Source organism: Eurytemora carolleeae, unplaced genomic scaffold, assembly GCF_000591075.1.
Source record: "Eurytemora carolleeae unplaced genomic scaffold, Eaff_2.0 scaffold1078, whole genome shotgun sequence".
Taxonomy (NCBI): domain Eukaryota; kingdom Metazoa; phylum Arthropoda; class Copepoda; order Calanoida; family Temoridae; genus Eurytemora; species Eurytemora carolleeae.
The window spans coordinates 98,124-121,645 of NW_019396969.1; the positions used below are offsets into that span (position 1 = coordinate 98,124).

Below are 23,522 nucleotides of genomic sequence, written 5' to 3' on the forward strand. Positions count from 1 at the left end.
ATATTTACCACACGGCCAGTCTTTCTTTCTGCCGAATTGCATGAGAACAAAAACCTAAAAAATTGGATCATTCAAAATACGCTATATTTCTAATTCATGCAGAAAGTCCCAATAATCCTTAAAGAATAGGAAAGGCTAATTTTTATTTCATTCAATAATATTATATATTTCTATTATATACATATTTCACTTGATAGTAGATATTTAAGAAAATGTGAATCTATTTTTTATTCAACACTTCCTTTCTGAATAAATCTAATACAGTCTTATTCTTAAAATGATCTTGTCTTGTTAACATATTTTATATTCTCAATATTTTGAATTGTTTTTTAGAGAAAGACGACCTTTAATAGTCGGCACTACTCTTTTATTCAGATTTTTTGGGAACACTTATATATATCTATATATATATATAAAATACTCAGTAGTTCACATAAAAAATGACACACAAATGAAGAACTTAAACTCAAAATAGAATAATCTGAAGGTTAATTTAGGCCGTTTGCCGAATGTTTAGTTTTTAATGGTATATCAGAAAGAAAAAAGACCAAAACTACTGGCGACCATTACTTTAATTTGAATTTAAAATTATTTTCCTATTTCAAATTTAAAGTGATGTTAACGGTATACATTTGAGCGTGATTTCCAGCCCTTTTTTAAAAGAGAATTTTAAAATAAGGCTTTTAGGGCGCTTCGCGGCCAGTTTCTGATTCAACTTTTAATTGTGGCTTAATCTGTGAGCATCTTCTCTTTGTATACATTTTTTTTTATTTGCGGATTTCATAATATTTTTTCGCACATTTTCAAAATTTTACCAAATTAAACAATTTAGGATGAACATATTTTAAGATTATTTAAGATTGACCATAAACTTTCCCCGGGGCCACGTGAGGTCCCACTTCAAATTTGGGCCTGATCGGTTCAGCCGTTTTGACGTTTATTGGATACAAACAAACAGCTAAATTTATATATAGAAGATAGAGGATGATTGGATTGGATCTATCATTGTATACATCTGATAATAAATTAGCGTGATTTTCTAGCCCTTTTTTAAAAGAGAATTTTAATATATTGAGGTTGGATTGGATTGGATTGGATCAATCATTGTACAACGAATACATCGGAAGAATTTATCAAATGTCGTCTTGACAATTTTTCAATGAGTTTTATACTTTATTACGTAAATTGTAAGTATTTAAGAAAAAATAAATAGCCATGAATATGCGGGAACAGCTTTAAAGAGTTCCATATAATCATTTAATTAAAAAACTAAATATCTGCAACATTCCATTATCAGAAAGTGAAGAATACGACATTTGATGAAGTCTTTCGATGTATTCGATATTAAGGGTTTCACTGTATACATTTTCAAATAAATTTGATGAATAATAAATACTAAAATATTGTAGGGTTTTAAGTTGGAAGTTTTGACTAAAAATAGAATAAGAATGACAAAAGTACACTAGTTATTCATGCTGAAGTAAAAATTAAAGCAAAAATATTAGTAGAATACAACAGAACTGTAGACAGGGTTACCCACAAAGAATGAGACTTCAGAGACGACTGTGCGGAATTTATTCTGTCTGTTTCCTTATATTCACGATTCCCTGCAACATTAAACTTGTTTCTTTCTTTGCTAATTCATTATATAAGCCATTATATTATATTTAAGGCCGACTACTTAATTTAAATCGTCATATTTTTCGGTCGTCTTTACAGTCTCATCCTTTGTGGGTAACCCTGTTTATAAACCATATTTATATTAACTATAAAGGAGCAAAGTTTTTGCCACAAAATCAAATATTCTAATGCCTATAGTTTTGCAACATGATGGTGTAGACATTTCAAACTTTGATTGTTTGATATAACAGAATGCATAGTTTAAAATATCTAATGTTTGAAATATTGAGTTGGGAAGATATAGGGATAAGAAAATCAGAGTTTGTGGCAAAGACTCAATTTCTTTATATTTCAAGTGACCCTTTATTCAAGATTCACACCAGTCCCTTTAAACCTTAATCTAAGCAATATTGTGGGAGATGTAAACGTCGCGCCTTAAAGGCTTAAAAAGTGTTCAATTCTGATTTCTTTTTCATTGTTTCTTCAGCAAGAAATCCACCAAGAAGTCATTTTGCAGAGAAAATAGATGGAAATATAAACGGTAAATATCTACATAATTGATCTTTTATCAGCTCATGAGACCGTTAACGTTGTCAATCGAACATTTAACACTTTCATTGAACGGTTTTGAAAAACGGTCTAAAACATTGTTTTACAATCTTTCAAAGTTTTCCTAAGTTTTCAATTTTTAGCCTCTAACTCATTCAATTTTCGAAACTTTAAATTTAAATTTATCATGAAATTTCAGAAAAATTAAGTAAAACCCAACCTTTTATTATTGTGAGAAGGCGGGGGGGAGGTGAAAACCAACAAATTACAAACTTGAAATCAGTTATGTCACTCTTCAAAATTCCAGAGAGTGATATGTTTTGAAACCCTCCCCCCCTTTTATGGTTACAACAAAAAAGTTATGTTTGAAAGAGTAAAGGTCAAAATTTAAATCTTTAGTACAGATCTTCCCATTCAGAATGCTTATATGGACATTACTTTATATTAGAGTTCACACCCGACTAACCAGAGTGAGCAGCATTCGGTTTCTTCTATTTGAAATCAAACGTGTTTTGGTCTATAATTCAATAATCATTTACTTTACGGATTTGTTTATTTAATACATTTTTATTCAAAATGCATATGCCAACAAAAAAGTATTTAAGAAAAAAGGCTAACAAATTATGTTTAATGTGTCAAATTGTGATCGAAAGTCACAGCTTTCTAGAATATTAACAGAACCGTTAAATCTTTGTTGTAAAGTATTTGTTTAATGTATACAGTGAGAACCAGAAAACAATGGAATTAATGTTGTCAAACCAAATATGTTTATAAGATACTTATAAAATCATTAATAAAGTGAAATGTGTCTGTTCACACTGCTCAATTGAGTCTAAAAGTCGTCTTCCCATTTCTGAGTTTTCTGGTTATCACTGAACTTAAAACATACAGCTAGGGGTCTCAATAAACATGGGGAATTAAGTGACGACTTCTATATTGTCGTTGTTCTGTTTTCATCAACTATCAGAAATAGAAGATAATTTTCAAGTCGTTTCATAATTCCCTTGTGTTAATGGGACACCCTGTATTATTCGGACATTGTTTACTGCTTTGACTATAATGTATATTAGATGTATATTAAATGTCTTATGACATATGACTGACAAAGCAAGGATAAAACATGGAGAAAAATGGAGAATACATTATGATATTTTTCCCTGAATGACTGGGGTTTTCTATTTACAACATCACAGAAAAAATATATTTCTTTAAAGGGACTGTTGGCATAATTTCGAGTGTCTGCATGAAAATTGATAGCTTGGAATTGTTGCTTGTCTATGAAAGTTACTTGTGGATTTTTGCAGGAGAAACGAGAAAAAATTTGGCAAAATTAACACCTGCTATTTTTATTTCATTGTTTCCCAAAAATAGTAAAGGATACAGTGGCTAGGGGCTTAATTAAGGCCTAAGGGGTCACTTACAATTAATTTCAAACTTCCTTTAACATGCAAAAACAAAAACAACTATTAGTCTCACAATCAAAGCATGTTGTGTTATAAAAAAGAAACACAAAAGGAAAAAACTTGAATGTTTTATACTTTTATATATTTGTTTCTACAAAGGTTAGAGGGCATTTGCTTCGTTCAAACGGTTTCAGAACAAACACCTTTAAATATAACTTTTTATATGCAAAATTTAATTGATTAAAAACATGTTTTAGAACTTTACTTCAATTTAAGATTAATTTTTAGATTGAAAAAAATTTAATAAAAAATTAAATGGATTGTGCACATATTTGGAAAATACTAGAGGTGCCAATTATTGAACACAGGGTTCTCAAGTTAAAAAGATATTTAAGAATGTAAAAAACGAAAAACCGAAAACAATATAAATAATGTTCATTTTACAATGAATCCAAAATATTTTTCAGACACACATAATTGTAATTCTTCAAAAAAAAATGGAAACATTTTTGATAACATTTTAAGGTTAATCGGTTTAAAAAGATCTTTTACAAATTGCTAAAACTGTCATAAACTTTTTTTGGGATAATTCGCGACTAAAAATATGGCGGTTGCACTATTCACCCTCTGTTCATTGATTGGTACCCAACGCACTCAAATATATTTCAATCCAAAAAAAGTAAATTTTAATGAACCAAGGTATTTAGAAAACGGGTAGGATAACTTCTACCTTTAATATATTTACAATGGAAAATAAAATTTTACTACTCCTCCATTTTTAAATGGCATTATTTCGTGAAAAAAAACTCAAGCTTCTAATTATTCCGAAAAACTGGATTTTTTTCCAGCCTTCGGTGAAGTATTTGTACAGTGGGTCCCATAAAACTGCGGATAAGAAGACGACTTTTTTTTATTTAAAAACACAGCCTTTAAGCGATGTGCACAGACCTAGTTTTCAAGGTTTATATTCAAGCTATGCTGGTAATTAAATTTTTGCTTAACATTAACAACACATATGATTGCTTTAATGTCGTCTTCCTATTATGAGTCCTACTGTACTATACATATATGTGTGTACTGTATGACCTGGTCAGTGGGTAGAAGTTTAAAATTATCTGGCGGATTTGTGATGACATAACGTTTAGCACTAGCATTGAAGGAAAGAGAGGTGTCGCGAAATCTGAAAAAGTTGAAATGATTTGAAATCTTTTAATCAAAAAAAGGAATAATTCAGAAATGTCTTTGACCCTGATTCAAATCGAACTGTATTCATAAAGGAACTGAGTTTTGTCGCAAACTCTTGTATTCTAATCCAAATATCTTTGCAACCTGATAGTGTATATCTTTGATATTTCAAATTAACATTATTTTATCTAACAGAATTCACAATTTGAAATATTTAAGGTCTACGATATGTAGGATGCAGAGATAAGGAGATTATTAGCTCAACCGGTAAATTGCACTCTGCAAAATATTCTTAAAGATTAAATTTAAGGTTTTTCTAGAATCATAATGTATGGAGTACATAATCTTCAATATTCATCATAATGCAGATCAATATTTTCTTAACTGGTATGTAAATAAAGGAATTTATTTTTTGCCACAAACTCTGACTTTCTAATCCCCATTTCTTTGCAACCCGATGTCGTAGACCTTATAATTTCAGACTATGAGTTCCAGATCAAATAATCAAAGTTTAAAATGTTTACAAATGTTTACACCATAATGTTGCAAAGATATAAGAGCTAATAGAAAATTTGAGTCTGTGGAAAATTCTTCGTTCTCCTCAGAATATTCTTTTTAGATTTTTCTTGAACCATAATTTATGTAGTCTATAATCTAATCCATCTTCAATATACATCATTATTCATTAGAGTTTAATAATCTTTCCACAAACATATCTTACACAGATAGAACATGAGAGATAGTTGTTGTTTTAGGTCTGTAACATAACACTCTTTTAAGGGGACTAGTAAACGTTCAGAGCACACTCTTAAAGGGACTAGTAGACGTTTAGAACACACTCTTAAAGGGACTATGTAGACGTTCATAACACACTCTTAAAGGGACTATGTAGACGTAATATAAAATGATCCTCCATTTATAGAGTGGTATGTCTTTTACTTGACGGCTCCCTTCAAACCTTTGTCTAAGTCTTATTTAGTCATCTCTTATAATAATAAAAAACATTTTTGAATTAAAATGAAAAATGAAGTATTCCAAACAAAATATATATTTTTCTTGTCAATCTATATAATCTATGTTTTTAATCTTTCTTCCCTACCTAACTCAAATATTATAAATTAAACTTAAACAATATTCTGCACCATGCTCATGTACCCCTTCTCATGTGAATCCCATTTTCGGCTTTGAGCAGAAACCTGATACAGGGCTTCCCAGACCCAGACCCAGAAAGGATGAGACTTGAATGACGACTTTAAACTCTTTGAATGTGACAATTGTAATTGTTTAATTTGGGGAGTATACTGCCTTGAACCTATATATAGTCTTTAATTCGTTTATTTCAATATCTTGGTAAAGGTAGTGAGATGTATAAAACTGCAGGAACCATGGATGTAAGAAAAAAGTATGAATAAATTCCGTACAGTCGTCTCTGAAGTTTCATCCTTTGTGGGTAAAAAAAGTATAACAAAAACCAAAAATCTTCAGTCATTGGATACAAAATATCTGTTCTCTGAAATCACGCATGCCTCGGATCGAGTCCGTATGAATAAAAAAGTAATCTAACCTGTAAAGACCGATACATAGAACCCCAAAGTTTCTAAGACAAGCAACAAAAAGGTCAGAATATGTCCCTCCGTCACCAAGTTTGGCCAGAGGTCCGTCAAATATTGGGACCTGGCCAATCCGACATCGGTCTCGGTTATTCAGAGTTTTAGGAGTAGAATATCCTAGGATTAAAAAGGACTGTAGATATAATGTGTTTTAGGAATTTTCCTAAAAGTAATTTTCAAAGACCGACTTCCCAAGTAGAGTTTCCATGAAATTACCAGAAAGAAATATTCTGCGTTCTACTTCGCGAATTGAGTTTATTATAAAGTTTCGCTAATGTAAATCCTATTCCCAAGTGACAACTTCCCAAATGGAACATTTCTAAAGTGGAAACTTCCCAAAGGTTAGGCCAGGTCTAGGGGCCGATCGCTGCGACAAGGATGTGGATAGGGGTCGAGCGCTACGACAAGGATGTGATAGGGGTCGAGCGCTACGACAAGGATGTGATAGGGGCCGAGCACTGCGGCTAGAACAGACTTGGGAAGTGACCGTTTTGGAAATTACACATTTGTGAACTTGCCCCTTGGGCAAATACCATTGGGAATTTCCGCGCTTGGGAAAATGCCAAACATCTTTTAAAGTGACTTTTTTACAGAGTGGATTGTCCATGTCCAGTTCACAGCGGTAACCTTTAAAGCTTTGTCTAGTCAGGAGAGATAGCCATGTCTTTCTCTTTACAAATCAATTATTTTCAAATATGTTTCTCAATTATAGTAATTGGCGCAGTTCCGCTTCAAAAAGAATGGGAAAATGTTGATAGTTAAACAATTTTCAGGCTAAAAAACGACTATATTTTTTTGAGATAATGGTGTTAAGGGTATCATTGTGAATTGGGCAGGTAGTTCTGGAAAAAGAGAACCATTTAAAACTACAATGACTATCCCTTTCCCTTCCAAAAGAAAAAAATAAGTTTTATAAAAAGAAAAAAATTGCAAAGAAATGTCAGAGAATGTCTATGACAAAGAAAAGACAGAGTATCATATTCCAAAAAATGTGCAGAAACGTTCCAAGAAAAAGCATGGAAATCTTTTTTTTAAAAGGGGTCCAAAATCTTGTTTTGTACCTCCTCTAAGCCCAGCTCCTTCTGCTAGTATCTGTTCTAGTGTGTGGGTAGCTCCTCCAGTAATCAAAGATCTGATTAGGGTTAACGCGTTTGGGTTGAAGTACGTCTAAAACAAGGGATATTTACTTTGAGAGCTAGAAACCTTTGGCATAGGAAGACGATATTAAATCAGTAATTGAGTGTATTTGATGTTGTTACAAAACAATTAGTCAACTATGTAACTTAGGAAATCAGTTATTAAGTGTATTTGATGTTGTTACAAAACAATTAGTCAACTATGTAACTTATGAAATCAGTTATTAAGTGTATTTGATGTTGTTACAAAACAATTAGTCAACTATGTAACTTAGGAAATCAGTTATTAAGTGTATTTGATGTTGTTACAAAACAATTAGTCAACTATGTAACTTAGGAAATCAGTAATTAAGTGTATTTGATGTTGTTACAAAGCAATTAGTCAACTATGTAACTTAGGAAATCAGTTATTAAGTGTATTTGATGTTGTTACAAAACAATTAGTCAACTATGTAACTTAGGAAATCAGTTATTAAGTGTATTTGATGTTGTTACAAAACAACTAGTGTACTATGTAACTTATGAAATCAGTTATTCAGTAAAATGGGGTTGTTTACACCATACAATTCCTGTATCTTATTCATGTAATTATTGGAATATTTAAAGTCATAATATATCAATTCTCTCTATTATACAAGCTCGTCTAAAGTCCCTGCTCACATTCTCAACTCCCTGGCCAGGAACAGCTGATTCCATTAAGTTTTTTTTCAATTTGCCAAGCGAAGAGGAGCAAACGATGGATTGGAACAGCAGTTTATGTGAGTATTATTGCGTGTTCATGATGGATTCTGGAAGATTGTTTCTGCTCAATCACACCTTACCGTTTTAGTTTTGGCGAGTGCAGACTTTCTTGCCGTATTCTTTCTTTTTCAAAATCTTTCAAAATCTTCTAAAATCCACAATGAAACCGTGAACTGCCGCCACAGTATTTTTAGCAAACTATTATTACTGTAGAATTCGTCGATTGAGAGAATTAACATTTTTTGCGTAATGACCTCTAAAACTAAAAAAATGTAGCAAAAAAATTGAAGTCTTATAGTCGTCTTCCTATTTTATATCTGTTTCTCACTACATCTAGTTTATTTCACTATGAATGTAATTATTCATCCCATGTACTACTAAGTTTTGCAAATTGCTCTAGTTACCCTGAAGACTGCCAGTTGTTCGTTTATTAAACAAGAGTTTCCAGTAAGTGGGTTATTTTGCTACTGTGTAATCATCTCAACGTTACATTTGGCGATTAAATTGTATTAAACAATGTAAAAAAATCGAACAAAATATGTCGATAAAATCTTCAAATAACGTTTTGGTGTTAAAATCATCAGCGGCGTATCATTTCATTTTTTAGACCAGCTGTATGTATACTTACTGTAGACATTAGAGAATCGAGGACGCTAACAGCAAACACAGTTCCACAAGCAAAGGGTTGAGTCAAGTACAATTCAGTATCAGGGTCGTCATCATCATCATCAGGATCAAGAAACTAAACATAATCATCATTATCATCATTATCATCATTATCATCATTATCATCATTATCATCATTATCATCATTATCATCATTATCATCATTATCATCATTAATATCATCATTATCATTATTATCATTATTATCATCATTATCATCATTATCATTACCTGGACATTACTATCGTTAACGAGCTCTGTAATCATCGGCATACTAGCTCCAAATACAGTTCCGCGTCGCTGCAGTACAATTGGGGTTCCTAGGGGGCTCCTACTATCACAGATTGATGGATCTTAACAAAGAAATATTCATAGATCAATCAATCCATCAAATATATAAAAATAACGAAATTAAAAACAGCTGTGTCTATTGGTTGATTCTGTAAAAATGTTTTTGCTTAGAATCGTCCATTTATGTCATTACGATCACTCTAAATACAATTGTACAGCGTTATATACGTAAACATATCGTGATGTACACAACCGACCTCTCAATTAATTAATAGGGAGGTCGGTTGTGTACATCTGAGCTAAGCTTTACCTATTCGTTTTATTACTCTATGATTTATTTCGAAAAACAGCGTACAGACGTTGCAGGGTTGCAGCTAATACTGCAGACCTGTTTTTTGTCTGGGGAAAAGTTTATAGAGCATCCAATGTTTGTTTATGAGTTTGGGTGTTTGTTTGTTGTTAAACTTTCTAGCTTTAAATAAGATGCATCAAAACCTTCAACAATAGGAGGAATCGGATAAGATAACATTGACAGGTTATTTAAAAATTTTCTTTTCATTGAGGCGTTTCAAAGCAATTTTATATACAGTGGTAGGCGATTATATCCATACAAGGAAAACAACTTTTTTAATATAAATTTAATAGCTAACAAGCTTTTTTCGAATTACAAGTTTACAAGTAATCAAAGGGGTAGCTTTTTTTTAATTTGACAGCTTCTCATGACTGCTAAGTCTAAGTAAGCCTACCACTGTACAAGAAAATTGTTATTGAATATCTGCAAAAGTGTGGCAGTGTGGCAGTGCGGTGTAACTTAGGAAATCAGTTATTAAGTGTATTTGATGTTGTTACAANAGTGTGGCAGTGTGGCAGTGTGGCAGTGTGCCAGTGTGGCAGTGTGGCAGTGTGCAAGTGTGCCCTATCAGTAAGAAATGTGCAAGTCACTTTCCCAGAGAAAACGAAAGTAAAACGCTGAAATAAACAAAAACATTGATATCTAATTCATACTTGATTAAACAAAGCTTTAAATGGTAGTGTTGTAAATCTGGCATTGTCATATTTGCATTGAGGGTAAAATAAAAATTGCGTGTTCAGCCCCTTTAATACCTTTATTTAAAATAATTTCAGAGTAATGGGAGGATTAATGAAGGGATAACTTGTCACTCGGATAATATTGAAAAAAATGTTGTTTTGATTTAGATTTTATCATCTTGAAATAATCAGACTTACTTTTCAACAATGCCCCGAAAGTATCGTCAAATGTCATCGCCTTGATGTTCAGAGTGGCGAGGATCGCCTCCTTGTCCGCCAGGGCGGAGTCATCGTTGGAGGAGGGGACCTTAACATAGGATACATTGGTAAGCGATTATGATACAATGAAGACGACTTTCGATTTAAATTTTGATTTATATCAAGCTGTTAAGCAGCATGGATATTGGATACACATAAACAAAGAAGTCAAGAGAAGCTGCCAATTAAAAAAGTTTCTCTTTGATAACTTGTTAATTTGAAATTCGAAAAAATCTTGTTAACAATCAAAATTTAAATAAAAAGTCGTCTTAACTGTATTGATATAATGGCCTTCCACTGTAGGTTAGCCATTTTTTTCGAATAAATTTGTTTCTGAAAGGCCTTGCGTATCCTTTCCTAATCCTATTAATAATGATAAACTGTTAAATACATTTTGACCGATTTAAAAATAGATTTAACCATATAGTTGCTACACAGAGCTAGGTGTGGCATGTTTAAAAGGTTTACGGGAAGATTATTCCATCTGGAAATTGCCAATCCTAGATGAATATTATGTATGCTGATATTGCTGATAATATTTAAATAAGAAGAGGACAGCTAGGTTAGCCAAGCCTAGACGAATATTATGTATGTTAATATTGCTGATAATATTAAAATAAGAAGAGGATAGCTTAAAAAAATAAAAATTTAATTGATTTCTAACCTTTGCTGAGAGTATAACGCACATATCACAAAGATTTACATTTACAGCTCTCAAATCTTCCCGGTTTTTCGGACAACCCTAAAATAGTTTAAATAAGTTGAACAGCCCTAATATAATTAGTATTTGTTGTTGATGTTAGGACAACCCTAACATAGTTTAAATAAGTTGAACAGTCCTAATATAATTAGTATTTGTTGTTGATGTTAGGACAACCCTAACATAGTTTAAATAAGTTGAACAGCCCTAATATAATTAGTATTTGTTGTTGATGTAAGACAACCCTAAAATAGTTTGAATAAGTTGAACGGTCCTAATATAATTAGTATTAATGTTGTTGATGTTAGGACAACCGAAAAATAGTTTGAATAAGTTGAACAGCCCTAATATAATTAGTATTTGTTGTTGATATTAGGACAACCCTAAAATAGTTTAAATAAGTTGAACAGTCCTAATATAATTAGTATTAATGTTGTTGATGTTAGGAAAATCCTAAAAAAGTTTGAATAAGTTGATCGAACAGTCCTAATATAATTAGTATTTGTTGTTGATGTTAGGACAACCCTAAAATAGTTTGAATAAGTTGAACGGTCCTAATATAATTAGTATTAATGTTGTTGATGTTAGGACAACCGAAAAATAGTTTGAATAAGTTGAACAGCCCTAATATAATTAGTATTTGTTGTTGATATTAGGACAACCCTAAAATAGTTTAAATAAGTTGAACAGTCCTAATATAATTAGTATTAATGTTGTTGATGTTAGGAAAATCCTAAAAAAGTTTGAATAAGTTGATCGAACAGTCCTAATATAATTAGTATTTGTTGTTGATGTTAGGACAACCGAAAAATAGTTTGAATAAGTTGAACAGTCCTAATATAATTAGTATTTGTTGTTGATGTTAGGACAACCCTAAAATAGTTTAAATAAGTTGAACAGTCCTAATATAATTAGTATTTGTTGTTGATGTTAGGACAACCCTAAAAGAGTTTGAATAAGTTGAACAGCCCTATTATAATAAGTATTTGTTGTTGATGTTAGGACAACCTAAAATAGTTTGAATAAGTTGAACAGCCCTAATATAATTAGTAATTGTTTCTGATGTTAGGACAACCGTAAAATAGTTTAAATAGGTTGAACAGTCCTAATATTTTGCGTTGATATTGAGCCAAATAAAAATCAAATTTAAGATTTTTTAGAATATAATAATAATAATAATAATATTTTTAAATTTTTTAAGTAATAATAATGAATAACCTTCAAAATAAAAATCTATCAAAATTTAAAAGAAAATCCTTTTTATATTTAGATTGAGAAAATCCCGTATTTCTTATTTCTATTAAATCTGCTAGTTCATTTATTATAAATGTTTTCCTCGGTAACCTACATGAAAAAGTTGAAGTTTATATCGTACATTTCAAGTATAATTTATCAAAAACATGGCTATACAGTATAAACACATACTTACTGATAAAATAGATATTTTGGGAAGGTTCTGCAGAGTTTTCCATTCTCGTTTGATATAGTCAACCTAAATTTAAAAAAAACATTATTGAGAAATTTATATTTTTAATTTATTGATAAAAATTTAAGTTTATTACTATTTTACCCAAAATATTTGTATTTCTTAAAGCATTTTTTAAAAAGTTGATGTTTATATATTGCCAATTTTATTATTTAAATTCTCTAGTTTTTTAAAAATAGTTATTTTTAAGCAGTGTCTATTAAAGGACCTGTAGAAGTGGCCCTATAATATATGATATATATTATATACAGAGTGAGTCAAAAAAAAAGTGTGATTTGCGGCGCCTGGAGCAAAATTGTACCTCCTGAATTGTGTTTTTTCAATATTTTTTGAAAATTTGTAATTTTTTGGGTAATTCATTGGTCCCAAAAAAAATCCGCGAACCTTTTCTTCTCTCAAAATCAAAAGTTCAGAAAAACAAAAATGTGTAAATAAATTACTTCTATCGAAATCTAAAATTTTAAAAAGATTGAATCACAGAATCTCAAAAAATTTGCAAAATTGAAATAAGAAAATTCGCAATTTTCAGTTCTGGTCTAATTTTTACGGATTTTTTTTCAATTTTCAATTACCAAAAAAGTTATAAAGTTTCAAAAAATATTGAAAAAACACCATGCAGGAGAGTTGCACAATAAAAGGTACAATTTTGCACCAGGCGCCGCAAATCACACTTTTTTTTGACTCCCCCTGTTTTTAAAATTTATGGCATGCCCGATTCTCAAAGCGGTTACTGTTTACAATCTTCATATTAGAAACAATAGAAAAAAGCGTCGTTTTTCATTTTTGTTTTCGCTGCATAAAACCGGCAAGTAACTTTTATAGAGAAATCATAAATAATCAGAATTAATAAATCTTACTTCTGACAAAGGTTTAAACGATTAATTTAAGTATTGAGTATAAATTTCTTTAAATAAATTAAAAATCTACACAGTTCCTTTTATCAGTGATGTAATTTTAACGTATATAAATACTAGGCTTTAAAGGCGCTTCCCTCCTTCTTCTATTTCATTTGTAAACATTTTCTCTTTGTATACTTTATAAAACAAAACAAAAAATTCACGGATTTAAAAAAAAATATTTCGCCCATTTTCAAAAATTTTTCAAAAACCTAATTTTGTTAGAGGTAAATTTTTGAAAATTCGATCATCCATAAACCTTTCCCGGGGTCATGTGATTGGGCCCAGTCGGTTTAGCTGTTTTGCCGTTTATTGGATACAAACGGACAGACAAACACCAAGACAAGCTAAGTATATATAGATAGTAATCTATTCATAAAGTATCTAACTTTCTATTTATCTATTTATCAATTATCTGTTAGATAGTTGTACTCTTGATGAATTATAATTCAGGGATTGCTTGTTTAAAACCTGTAAATTGGCAAAAAAATTAGTATTGTCATTTCTGAAAAAATTAAAAATTTTCTCTTTTGACAAAGTCCAAAAAAGGTTTTAGAAGATCAAGTTTTTAATGAAGAAATTATTGTTTTTTTTAAATGATCGACCAAAAGTACTTTTTTCTTGTTTTATTTGCATTTTTCTTTCCTTTTTTGTGCCAAATGTTATCGGCAACAAAATCCAAATTTTGTCAAGAAGATGTTGTTAAAAAGCCGATTTTCTCAAAAATATTTTTTTAAGTGGGTGGATAGTTAGGTTGTCAATTTTCCCCGGATCATACTGGAAAGACAGTTTATATATTTGCTTTTAAACTTTCTGTTTAAATGTTTTAATAATTTACAACCTTGTTTGCCGAGTATTCTATTCCTTAGAAATTTTAAACCAAATATTTGGGAGAAAAGTACAGACTTTTGTATTAAAGTATTTTTCAACAAACAGAGAAAAACGTTAATTGATAAAGTACCTTGAGGCAGAATAAACAGTGAGACACACTGCATTGATAATCGATTAAATAAAAATAGATAAGTATTTTCAAACAATAACAGGTATATCACTCTAGTATGTCGAGTCCATTAGCGCCTGATCCAATCAGGGTTCAGCCATGTGTTTGGTGTCTATTCTGAACCAATAGAAATTGCATGGCAGTAACGTCTATCTTTCTATCTAGCTCATTATCCAATTAGAGATAAATCCTTATAAATTGAAATATTTACTTCTACTGAAACTATGGTGATAAATATACTGATCTATAATTGTCAAATTTGATCCAAATGATAAAATTAGATTTGTTTCCCCTGGTATTACCTCTCCCACTATCACAACGTGCTTTAGTTCATTGAAATGGAAATTGGAAGCTCTGAAACATAAACAATTAATTATGATTTAATTTTATTTAGAGTAATGATTTAAGAATATTTAGAAGTTATTTCAAGGCTGAATTAAAAAAAAGTTTAAAGAAAATATTTTTAAAGCAATAAATTTGAATAGAGTAGGCCCATTTGAAATAAAGTAAATGACTGCTTGATCCAGCGGAATTGATTTTGAATTTAAAAATTTTAAACTGTTGACATTAATGTTAAAAAGTAAAAATATTGGAATTAAAGTAAAAAATCACCTTAAAGGCATCACCAGATTCCTTAAACCGATCAAAGGTGAATCCACATTTGCGAACAGACAAACCTTGGGGAAAAATCATCTTTGACATATTTGAATTTTTAAAAAGTTTTAATTTGATTTTATTACCACAACATGTCCGTTTAACACTGTCATGGCTGCTTCTTTCTTATCCTGAAATATTAAAAACATCAGAATATATGAAACGAAAAACACAATATTTTAATTCCTAAATTTTTACTTGTGGAAAAAAAATAATATTTTTGGTAAGAATAAATTATTTTTTTGAGGAAAAGTACACAAAAAAGTAAAATAACATTTAAATTTTTTTTTAGCAAATAACTTACGATAATACAATCTTCGATTGCTCTTGCAGGGGTCCAATGGAACATCCCTGTACTGTCATACCTGGATTTAATTTTAATATTGAAAAAGAGATTATGTGAAGATTTTATTCTAAACCTCATGTTATATTTGAGTTCATAATCACTTGGTAAAAAATCTTTTTTGTTATTTGATTTTTTAAAGATTCCGCATATTTTATTTACATATTTCTTAAATTGTCAATCTATGTTAATTAATGTTGCAAATAATATGTTTTAATCTGGTTAATGGCTGAAGTATGATATTGTCTAAAAAGATCCCTCTCTCCAAATAGATTCTAGTACAATAGATGGCAACGTAGAATTTGTACACTCTCAGTACAGTTGTATTCTGTCGTCACAAGTGTCAATTCAGTTTTTGTGTCCGACAAAATCCTCAATAGGGATAATTTTAGAATAAAGTGCTTTTATTACAGTAAAATAAGATCAATTTTATGTGTTCTTTAGTTTCTGTTTTTACACTTTTTTATTTAATCTTGAAAAACATGTCAACTAATTTGAGAAAATTTCGTTTTCCTTGTTATATTTGACACTTGTGACGTAGTCAGGGGCGGATACAGGATTTAAGTGAGGGGGGGGGGGCAAGATTTTTAGGAACAAAAAATTCATAATTGGGAACAAAAAATCGCGCCATAGGGAACATTTTTTTGACTTAAAAGACTCAAAAAGAGTCAAAATTAATGACTAAAGACTAAAAACTAGATTTTTAACTTATCACGCATTATAGATTATAGACAAATATTTTTCCTGTTTTGCACTAGGGTTTCTTTTCCTTAACCATGCTATTGAGAAGCTATTCTGAAAATAGGAACAAAAAATTCCAAATTAAGGGGGGGCTACGCCCCTCCCTGAATCTGTCAGGGGGGGGGGGCGAATGTCCGCCCCCTTTATCCGCCCCTGGACGTACTGTATAATTGGTTAATTTCTCTGTTGCCACCTATTTTACTTAATCTATTTGCCTCTCTCTATATGTATATTGAAAAAACTTTAAGCAGTAACCCATGTAACAAAAGTGAGGAATTTCCCCAGATTCTCCAACCGTGGTGACTTTCTTTAAGGAATTTCCGAGGAATTTCTCGAGAATCATTTCCTGTAACTAATTCCTCGGAAATTCTCGAGAAATTCCCTAGAATTGGTCCCTAAGATGAGAGATTTTTGTGGGATCACAATTTTGAGACTCAGTTTCGAGAAATTCTCCGGAATTTTTCCCCACGAAATTCCTCAGAATTTCTCCAGAAATATTCTCTGGAAATTTCTGAGAAATTCTTAGGACTTTGTCACCATGTTTACGGATGTTTAGGGGAATTTACTAAGAGAATTAGTTTCGAGAAATTCCTGGGAATTTCTCCGGAATTTCACACCAAAAAATTCCTGAGAAATTCTCCGGAATGCTTCTCCGGAAATTCCTGAGAAATTCTTAAAACTTGGTCACCAAGTTTACGGATTTTTCGGGAATTAGATAAGAGAATAAGTTTTGAGAAATTCCTGAGAATTTCTCAGGAATTTTTCTCAAGAAATTCCTAAGAATTTCTCAGGAATGTTTCTCCGGAAATTCCTGAGAAATTCTCAGGACTTCCTGACAGAATTTTCAAGTTCCGTTTTTCACCAATAGGTGTCTCTGAGGTTCTCTTCTTTTATGCACTGCTCAAACTAAATCTTTTTTCTTTGCATCCTTATTGATAAAAAATGATAATTTACTTCAGAACCATCTTTTAAAAAAATATTTAAAAATTTAAAAAATTTTTTTTTATTTTTTCTTGACAATTCACTTGTCTGAATAAACAAAATACATGACAACTTCAGTAAGATCAAAAACGACTATAACATTCTGAATTAAGAAGATGGTTAGGTTATACTTCTAAAAAGTTGGAGAGCAATATAGTTGTTAAGTTATTCACTACTTTTGTTAGTGAATATTTCAAGATATTCCTGAGGAACTCTTGAGAAAATCTTGTGAATAGTTCCAGGAATTGGTTCTGAAGACCTTTTCGCTAAAAGTTTCTCTGATTTTTCTGAAGAATTGGTAACAAGAAATTCCCTAGAATTGGTTACAAGAAATTCCATTGGATAGAGTTACGAGAATTTCCTCGGAATGGGTTACAAGAAATTCCTCGGACCTGGTTCCTCGGAATGGGTTACGAGAAATTCCCAGGAAAAGCTGTCGACATTTTCACCGGATTTTCCTGTGAAAGATTCCTGAGAATTTCCGCGGATTCCCAGGAAAGATTCCTGGGAATTTCCGCGGATTTTCCGCAAAATTGTTACTTGGGAAACAGGATATCAAAGCAGTAAGAAGGGTAAAAAAGTGTCCCAAGTATAACGCATGAAACGTCTTATAATTTTGATGGCTTTTTAAATAGATATGAAAAAATGCTACAAAATAACGAATTCTTTCTTTGTAAGAATACAAATTACAAAGATATTTTTTTTCCTGACAATTTTGGTTTTACTAAAGAAATTGAAATCTCCTGTAATACTAAATGCAAGAACAGCACATTTGGGAAATTCCAGAGGTAATGGATAATTGTCGATCAAAGTTTAAAATATATAAGGTATACCTACCTAGTATACCTACACCATCAATTTGCAAAGATATATGGATTCAAATAATTATTTGTTTGAATAAGCGGGTTACAGAGTGCACTTACTTCATAACAGTTTGCTCGAAATCAATATCCACAAGATCATTTACAATTCGACCAGTCTTCTTCTCGATTTTAGTCTGAAATAAATTGATTGTTCACAAAAGTTGTGAAAAGGACTTATAAAGAGTCGTTGATTGGATGCAATTATATTGTCTATCTACCTATCTATCTTTTTTTATCTACTCAAATCCATACATACCAACCTACATACATAACCTACCTACATACCTACCTACCTACCTACCTACCTACCTACCTACCTACCTACCTACCTACCTACCTACCTAATCTATCTATCTATCTATCTATCTATCTATCTATCTATCTATCTATCTATCTATCTATCTATCTATCTATCTATCTATCTATTTATCAATCTATCAATCAATTTCAATTAATCAATCAATCAATCTACCTGCCCAGGCAGAGGACAGTATGGATGACAGGTGGGTGGAGGTAGGTCGGCAGGAACCGGTTTGACCGGTGTCGGTGATTTAGCCTTGTTTGGTGTTCTTGTTCCTCCATTCTGTACAGGTTTACCAGCTATACCCTACACCCAATCAGGGGAACAAACAAAGCAAAATAATAAACAAGCAAAATAAAAATGAAAATAAAAAGAATTATATTGTTTTGTTAATGTTGTCAAAGGTGTATATTTCTAAAATATCATTAGTTGTTTTCTGGTTATCACTGTCTGCATTTTTTGATGTTTATTTTTTCCTTGGGGAGGGGGGGGGTATTTCTAAAAATATACACCCATTCTATGTTAATGAAAATTATCACTCGCCTCAAACTCTATTTTTGTAATCATTTTATCTTTACAACCTTCTTAACCTTAGCTTTTACTTTGATCTATAGCGGAATTTATTGGTTTAAATATCAATATCATGTTGCAAAGATATAATAATTGAAACAGTAGAGTTTAAGAGAATGCCCAGTTTCTTCAAAATAAAAATAAGAGCAGAACTAAAAAAAATTGCTGATTAAAAAGATAAAAGAAAAACTCCCTCTTAAGTTAATAATTGCATTCGTTTTCCGTAAACAATTATTTTATTATTATATTTAAACCATTATTTACACTTTAAAGAAGAAAAAAGTTTAAAGGGACAGACCGGGCTATGTAAGGTAGTTAAACTGAGTATGCAGTGTTGTGGACAAATTCTTTAGGATTCATTTGAGACATATTAAACTTGTCAACACTCCACGATGTATAATTAAAGAGTTTGAGTGCATAGTCGACGTTCAAAATCACGAATTTGGGTGGGTACGTTTTCAAAATCGGGTTTTTTCAAATTATTAAATAACTACGACGAAAAATAAAGTAAAAATCATACAGTAAACTAATGGTTTGGAACATATTTCTCAAAAGAAATTGCCAATAAATCAATAGTAGAATCCATTATTTTGTTTTCATAATTATATTGAATTTCTTTTTTTCTATGAATTTATTTACAGATTTCTATCAATTCTTCAAATGTCGTCTTTTCAATAATAATTCCAGAAAATCTGCAGAAATCTTTGTAAATAATGAGAAAATAGAAACTAATACTTGAACACGATTACTTATTTTCGATGATAAGATTAATCTTTATTTTCTCAACCGGTTCCTAAACAACTAATGAGTTTACCTTACAGTTTTGTTTACATTTTTTCGTCGTTATTTTATAATTAGAAAAGCAACAATTCTGAAAACGTATCCACTCCAAAGTACGATTTTGAACGCCGACTTTGCGCTCAAACTCAGTATTTACAAATAGGGTTGTTAATCGTTTTTGTAAACGATCGTTAAACGATCGTTTACAAAATCGTTTTTTGTTTCGTTTTCAAAAACGATCGTTTCGTTTTCAGAAAAAAAACGATCGTTTTTAAAAACGACCCACTCGTTTTGAACTTTTAGAAAACAAATAGCGATCGTTTTTATTAAAACGACTTGCGATCGTTTTTTATACGATTGTTTTTAAAAAACGATCGTTTCTGAAATTTTTTTTATTGACAATTATGTTAACGATCGTTAACGAAGGGTCGTCGTTAACTATCGTTAGCGAAAGGTCGTCGTTAACGATCGTTAACGAAGGGTTGTCGTTAACGATCGTTAACGAAACGACGAACTTTATCAAAACGGTCGTCTTTGGAAAAAAATTACATGCAACTTTATTGAATGTCGTCTTACATGAAGTTTAACAGTTGTAGGGGAGTTAAAACTCCTTAAAAACTACTCAATGATAAGTACAGATGCCCTTCAGGTCGGTTTCCTCTCTTCGTTAACGATCGTTAACATAGGGGTCGTCGTTAACGATCGTTAACGAAGGGTCGTCGTTAACGATCGTTAACAAAGGGTCGTCGTTAACGATCGTTAACGAAGGTTGTCGTTAACGATCGTTAACGAAGGGTCGTCGTTAACGATCGTTAACGAAGGTCCGTCGTTAACGATTGTTAACAAAACGACGAATTTTATAAAAACTATCGTTTTGAAAAACGATCGTTTTTTAAAACGAGCGTTTTGAAAAACGATCGTTTTAAAAACGACCATTAAAAAAAACGAACTTTTAAAACAACAATCGTTTCGTTTTCGATTTTTCGTCGTGGTTATCATAACGAAACGATCGTTTTTCTGAAAAATGAAAACGTTAACATCCCTATTTACAAATCTTCAAAAAGTTTTATATGTCTCAAATTAATCCTAAAGAATTTGTCCACAACACTGCATACTCAGTTTAACTACCTTACATAGCCGGTCCGTCCCTTTAAGGCAATTTAAGATTTTCAACTGCAATTTGAAAAAAAAATCTTCTTATCTTTGGTTGAAAAATACCTCTTCCCCCCCCCCCCCGAGTTGTTAATGGTTTAGCATTGCATGCAAAGAAAACATACCTGCGCTAACATTTGACTTTTCACCACTGTGTTCGCTATTAGTCCTGTGGTAAAAAGTATAAAAAAGGTTTGTTTACATTTCAACCAGAAACTGCAGTACAGTTTTTACGTGACAAATATATGAGGGATAATTAAGTTTGTAACATTTGTGAAGAAAAACTCTACTTTCCTTTTGCAGAATTAAAACCTAATGACAATTTTGTGATTTTACAAAAATCCCAACTTTCAAAGTTTTCATTTTATTCCAAAGATTAAAAAAAAAACAGAATAGGGAGTTGTAAAAAGTAAATTAATGGACCTGGTATTAAATAAGGGGGAAAAATTTATAAATTATATGTCATTGTAATGGGTATCATGGGTGCGAGTTTTTGCTGGAATGTTTACTTTTTCTAGTTTGTTTTCGATCAAAATATAAGTATTTTCAACAAACTAGAAAAAATAAAAAATTCCGTCAAAAACATTTTCATACTTAATAATACAAGTTACAAGGACATTCTTGCCAACGAAATGTTTTAGAACTCATTTATTAAATGTCATTCAATGAATCAAACTTTAATTCCATAATTCATTTTTTTATCTTCCCTGTAACGAATCCTTTGCATTTGCATTTTCTTATTTGCATCTCATCCTCTGTTCCCTCATGACAGGCCTTAAAATGTGCAAATTGAATAGGAAAAAATTAAAATTGAAATTTAAAAAATTTAATTAGAATTAAAACATTGGTTAGATTTCATAGAATTCAAAATGAAAAGCATATTGAGTTTTTGCTGCAAACTCAATGCCTTTCAATTAGCTAATCACTATTTCTTTGCAACCCTTTTCAATGGGGATTCAAAAATTACAGTTTTAGGGAGTAATCAGTGCAATAAATGTTATAAATAAGAATTTTACTGAATCAAAATATAAAAAATCGCAAACTAAATGTGAAAAATCTGCTAGTATTTTTTTGCTATTGATTTTAAAATTTATGGAAAAAATTGCAATTTACAAGATGGAAGTATCTATTTATATAAGAGGTAGTAATCTCTACTTGTTTGTTTGTTCGGTTATCCGATTATACCCCTGGACCGATTTGCCTCAAAATCTGATTGGGGAACTCGGTGGAACCAAAGAAATATTATTGAAATAAAAGTTCTGAACTGAGAAGGTTGACGAATGGTGAAATCTTACAGTGAGAACTAGAAAATAGTGGAATAGGAAGATGACATTCAATTATAATTAACGGGACTGTAAAGGAAAAATGAAAGGGGGTATAGGCTGAAAGCTAATCACTTTAGCTCTTGATCGCGACCCTTGAAAGTTTTATCTGATGTTCCTGTCTCGAGAAACTGATATAAAACTGTGTTATAATTATACGAAAATTCATATATGTAAAATTTTGAAAATCTGAAACTTAAATCACGTGACCAGAACTATCACCAATGGCAGAGCAGTATACTGATCACGTGTCTCTGCCTGGATCACGTGACCACTTTACTGCACTGTCATTGGTGGATTTTCTGGTCAAGCAATTCGGACGTGTAAATAATATTATGAATTAAATCTATTAAAATAGAAATAACAAATATAAAATTAGAATTGGAGTAAACCTAAGTAATAATTAGCTTTCTCGGGGATATTATCGTTTTCAGATTGGTTGCTTATTTGCTGAATTTGATCTATTTAAACCCACTACTTTTATACAAAATGGTATATATATTAATTTTCGTATAAATTTGACACAGTTGTAAATCAATTTCTCGAGATAGGAACATCAGATAAAACTTTCATGGGTCGCGATCGAGAGCTAAAGTGATTAGCTTTCAGTCTTTACCCCCTTTCAATTTTCCTTTACTGTCCCTTTAAGTTTATTTGATGTTGTTACAAACAAATAGTTTTTTAAAATCACTTTTTAAGTTAAATAGGTCTCTTTGCACTACACAATTACTGTGTCTCATGCTCATTGAACTTTTCATGAGTCTTAAAGTTTCTTCCTTTTCCAAAGTTTTTTTTTAAAGTTCAAAGTTGTTTCCAGCAAAGCTGGGTTTCCTAGTTACAAATAATTTCTAATAAATACCTTGCAGAATGCATTTGCTCGTCTTACTTCCTCAGCATCGTTGGCGATAAAGAATCCAACAGTATTCGCTACAATCTTTACACCCCGAGGGTTTATCATGATCTTCCTGTCTTTTCCTGATAAGTATATATATTGTCTTGGAAAAAATATATATTTATACATCTAAAATGTATATTAAAACTGAACAAAGTTGAAAATACATATATATATCCAACAGTATTCGTTACAATCTTTACACCACGGGGGTTTATCATGATCTTCCGGTCTTTTCCTGATACATTATACAGCCCAAGTGGACCATCTGAGACTAAAAAAGAGACTAGGACAGTCCTTGTGACTAACGTAGGCGCTCTTTTGTTTAATGTAGCAAATTTCAGAGAGCGGAT

General features: G+C 31.2%; 1 protein-coding gene across 1 annotated transcript; it reads right to left on the reverse strand.

The window, feature by feature from the left end:
• LOC111710629 (calcium-activated potassium channel slowpoke) lies at positions 1 to 23,289 on the reverse strand. Its single transcript, XM_023484744.1, has 19 exons — positions 23,137 to 23,289; positions 21,663 to 21,729; positions 21,081 to 21,124; positions 18,625 to 18,759; positions 18,213 to 18,286; positions 15,529 to 15,589; positions 15,311 to 15,355; positions 15,183 to 15,247; positions 14,873 to 14,924; positions 12,618 to 12,680; positions 11,153 to 11,230; positions 10,429 to 10,537; positions 9,142 to 9,263; positions 8,873 to 8,986; positions 7,429 to 7,534; positions 6,322 to 6,484; positions 4,659 to 4,752; positions 3,708 to 3,775; positions 1 to 54 (listed from the first exon to the last, which is right to left on the reverse strand). Exons 1-18 carry the CDS (start codon positions 23,233 to 23,235, stop codon positions 3,710 to 3,712), a joined length of 1,557 nt encoding a protein of 518 aa, XP_023340512.1. The 5' UTR covers positions 23,236 to 23,289; the 3' UTR covers positions 1 to 54; positions 3,708 to 3,709.
• Between the last annotated feature and the right edge of the window lie 233 nt (positions 23,290 to 23,522).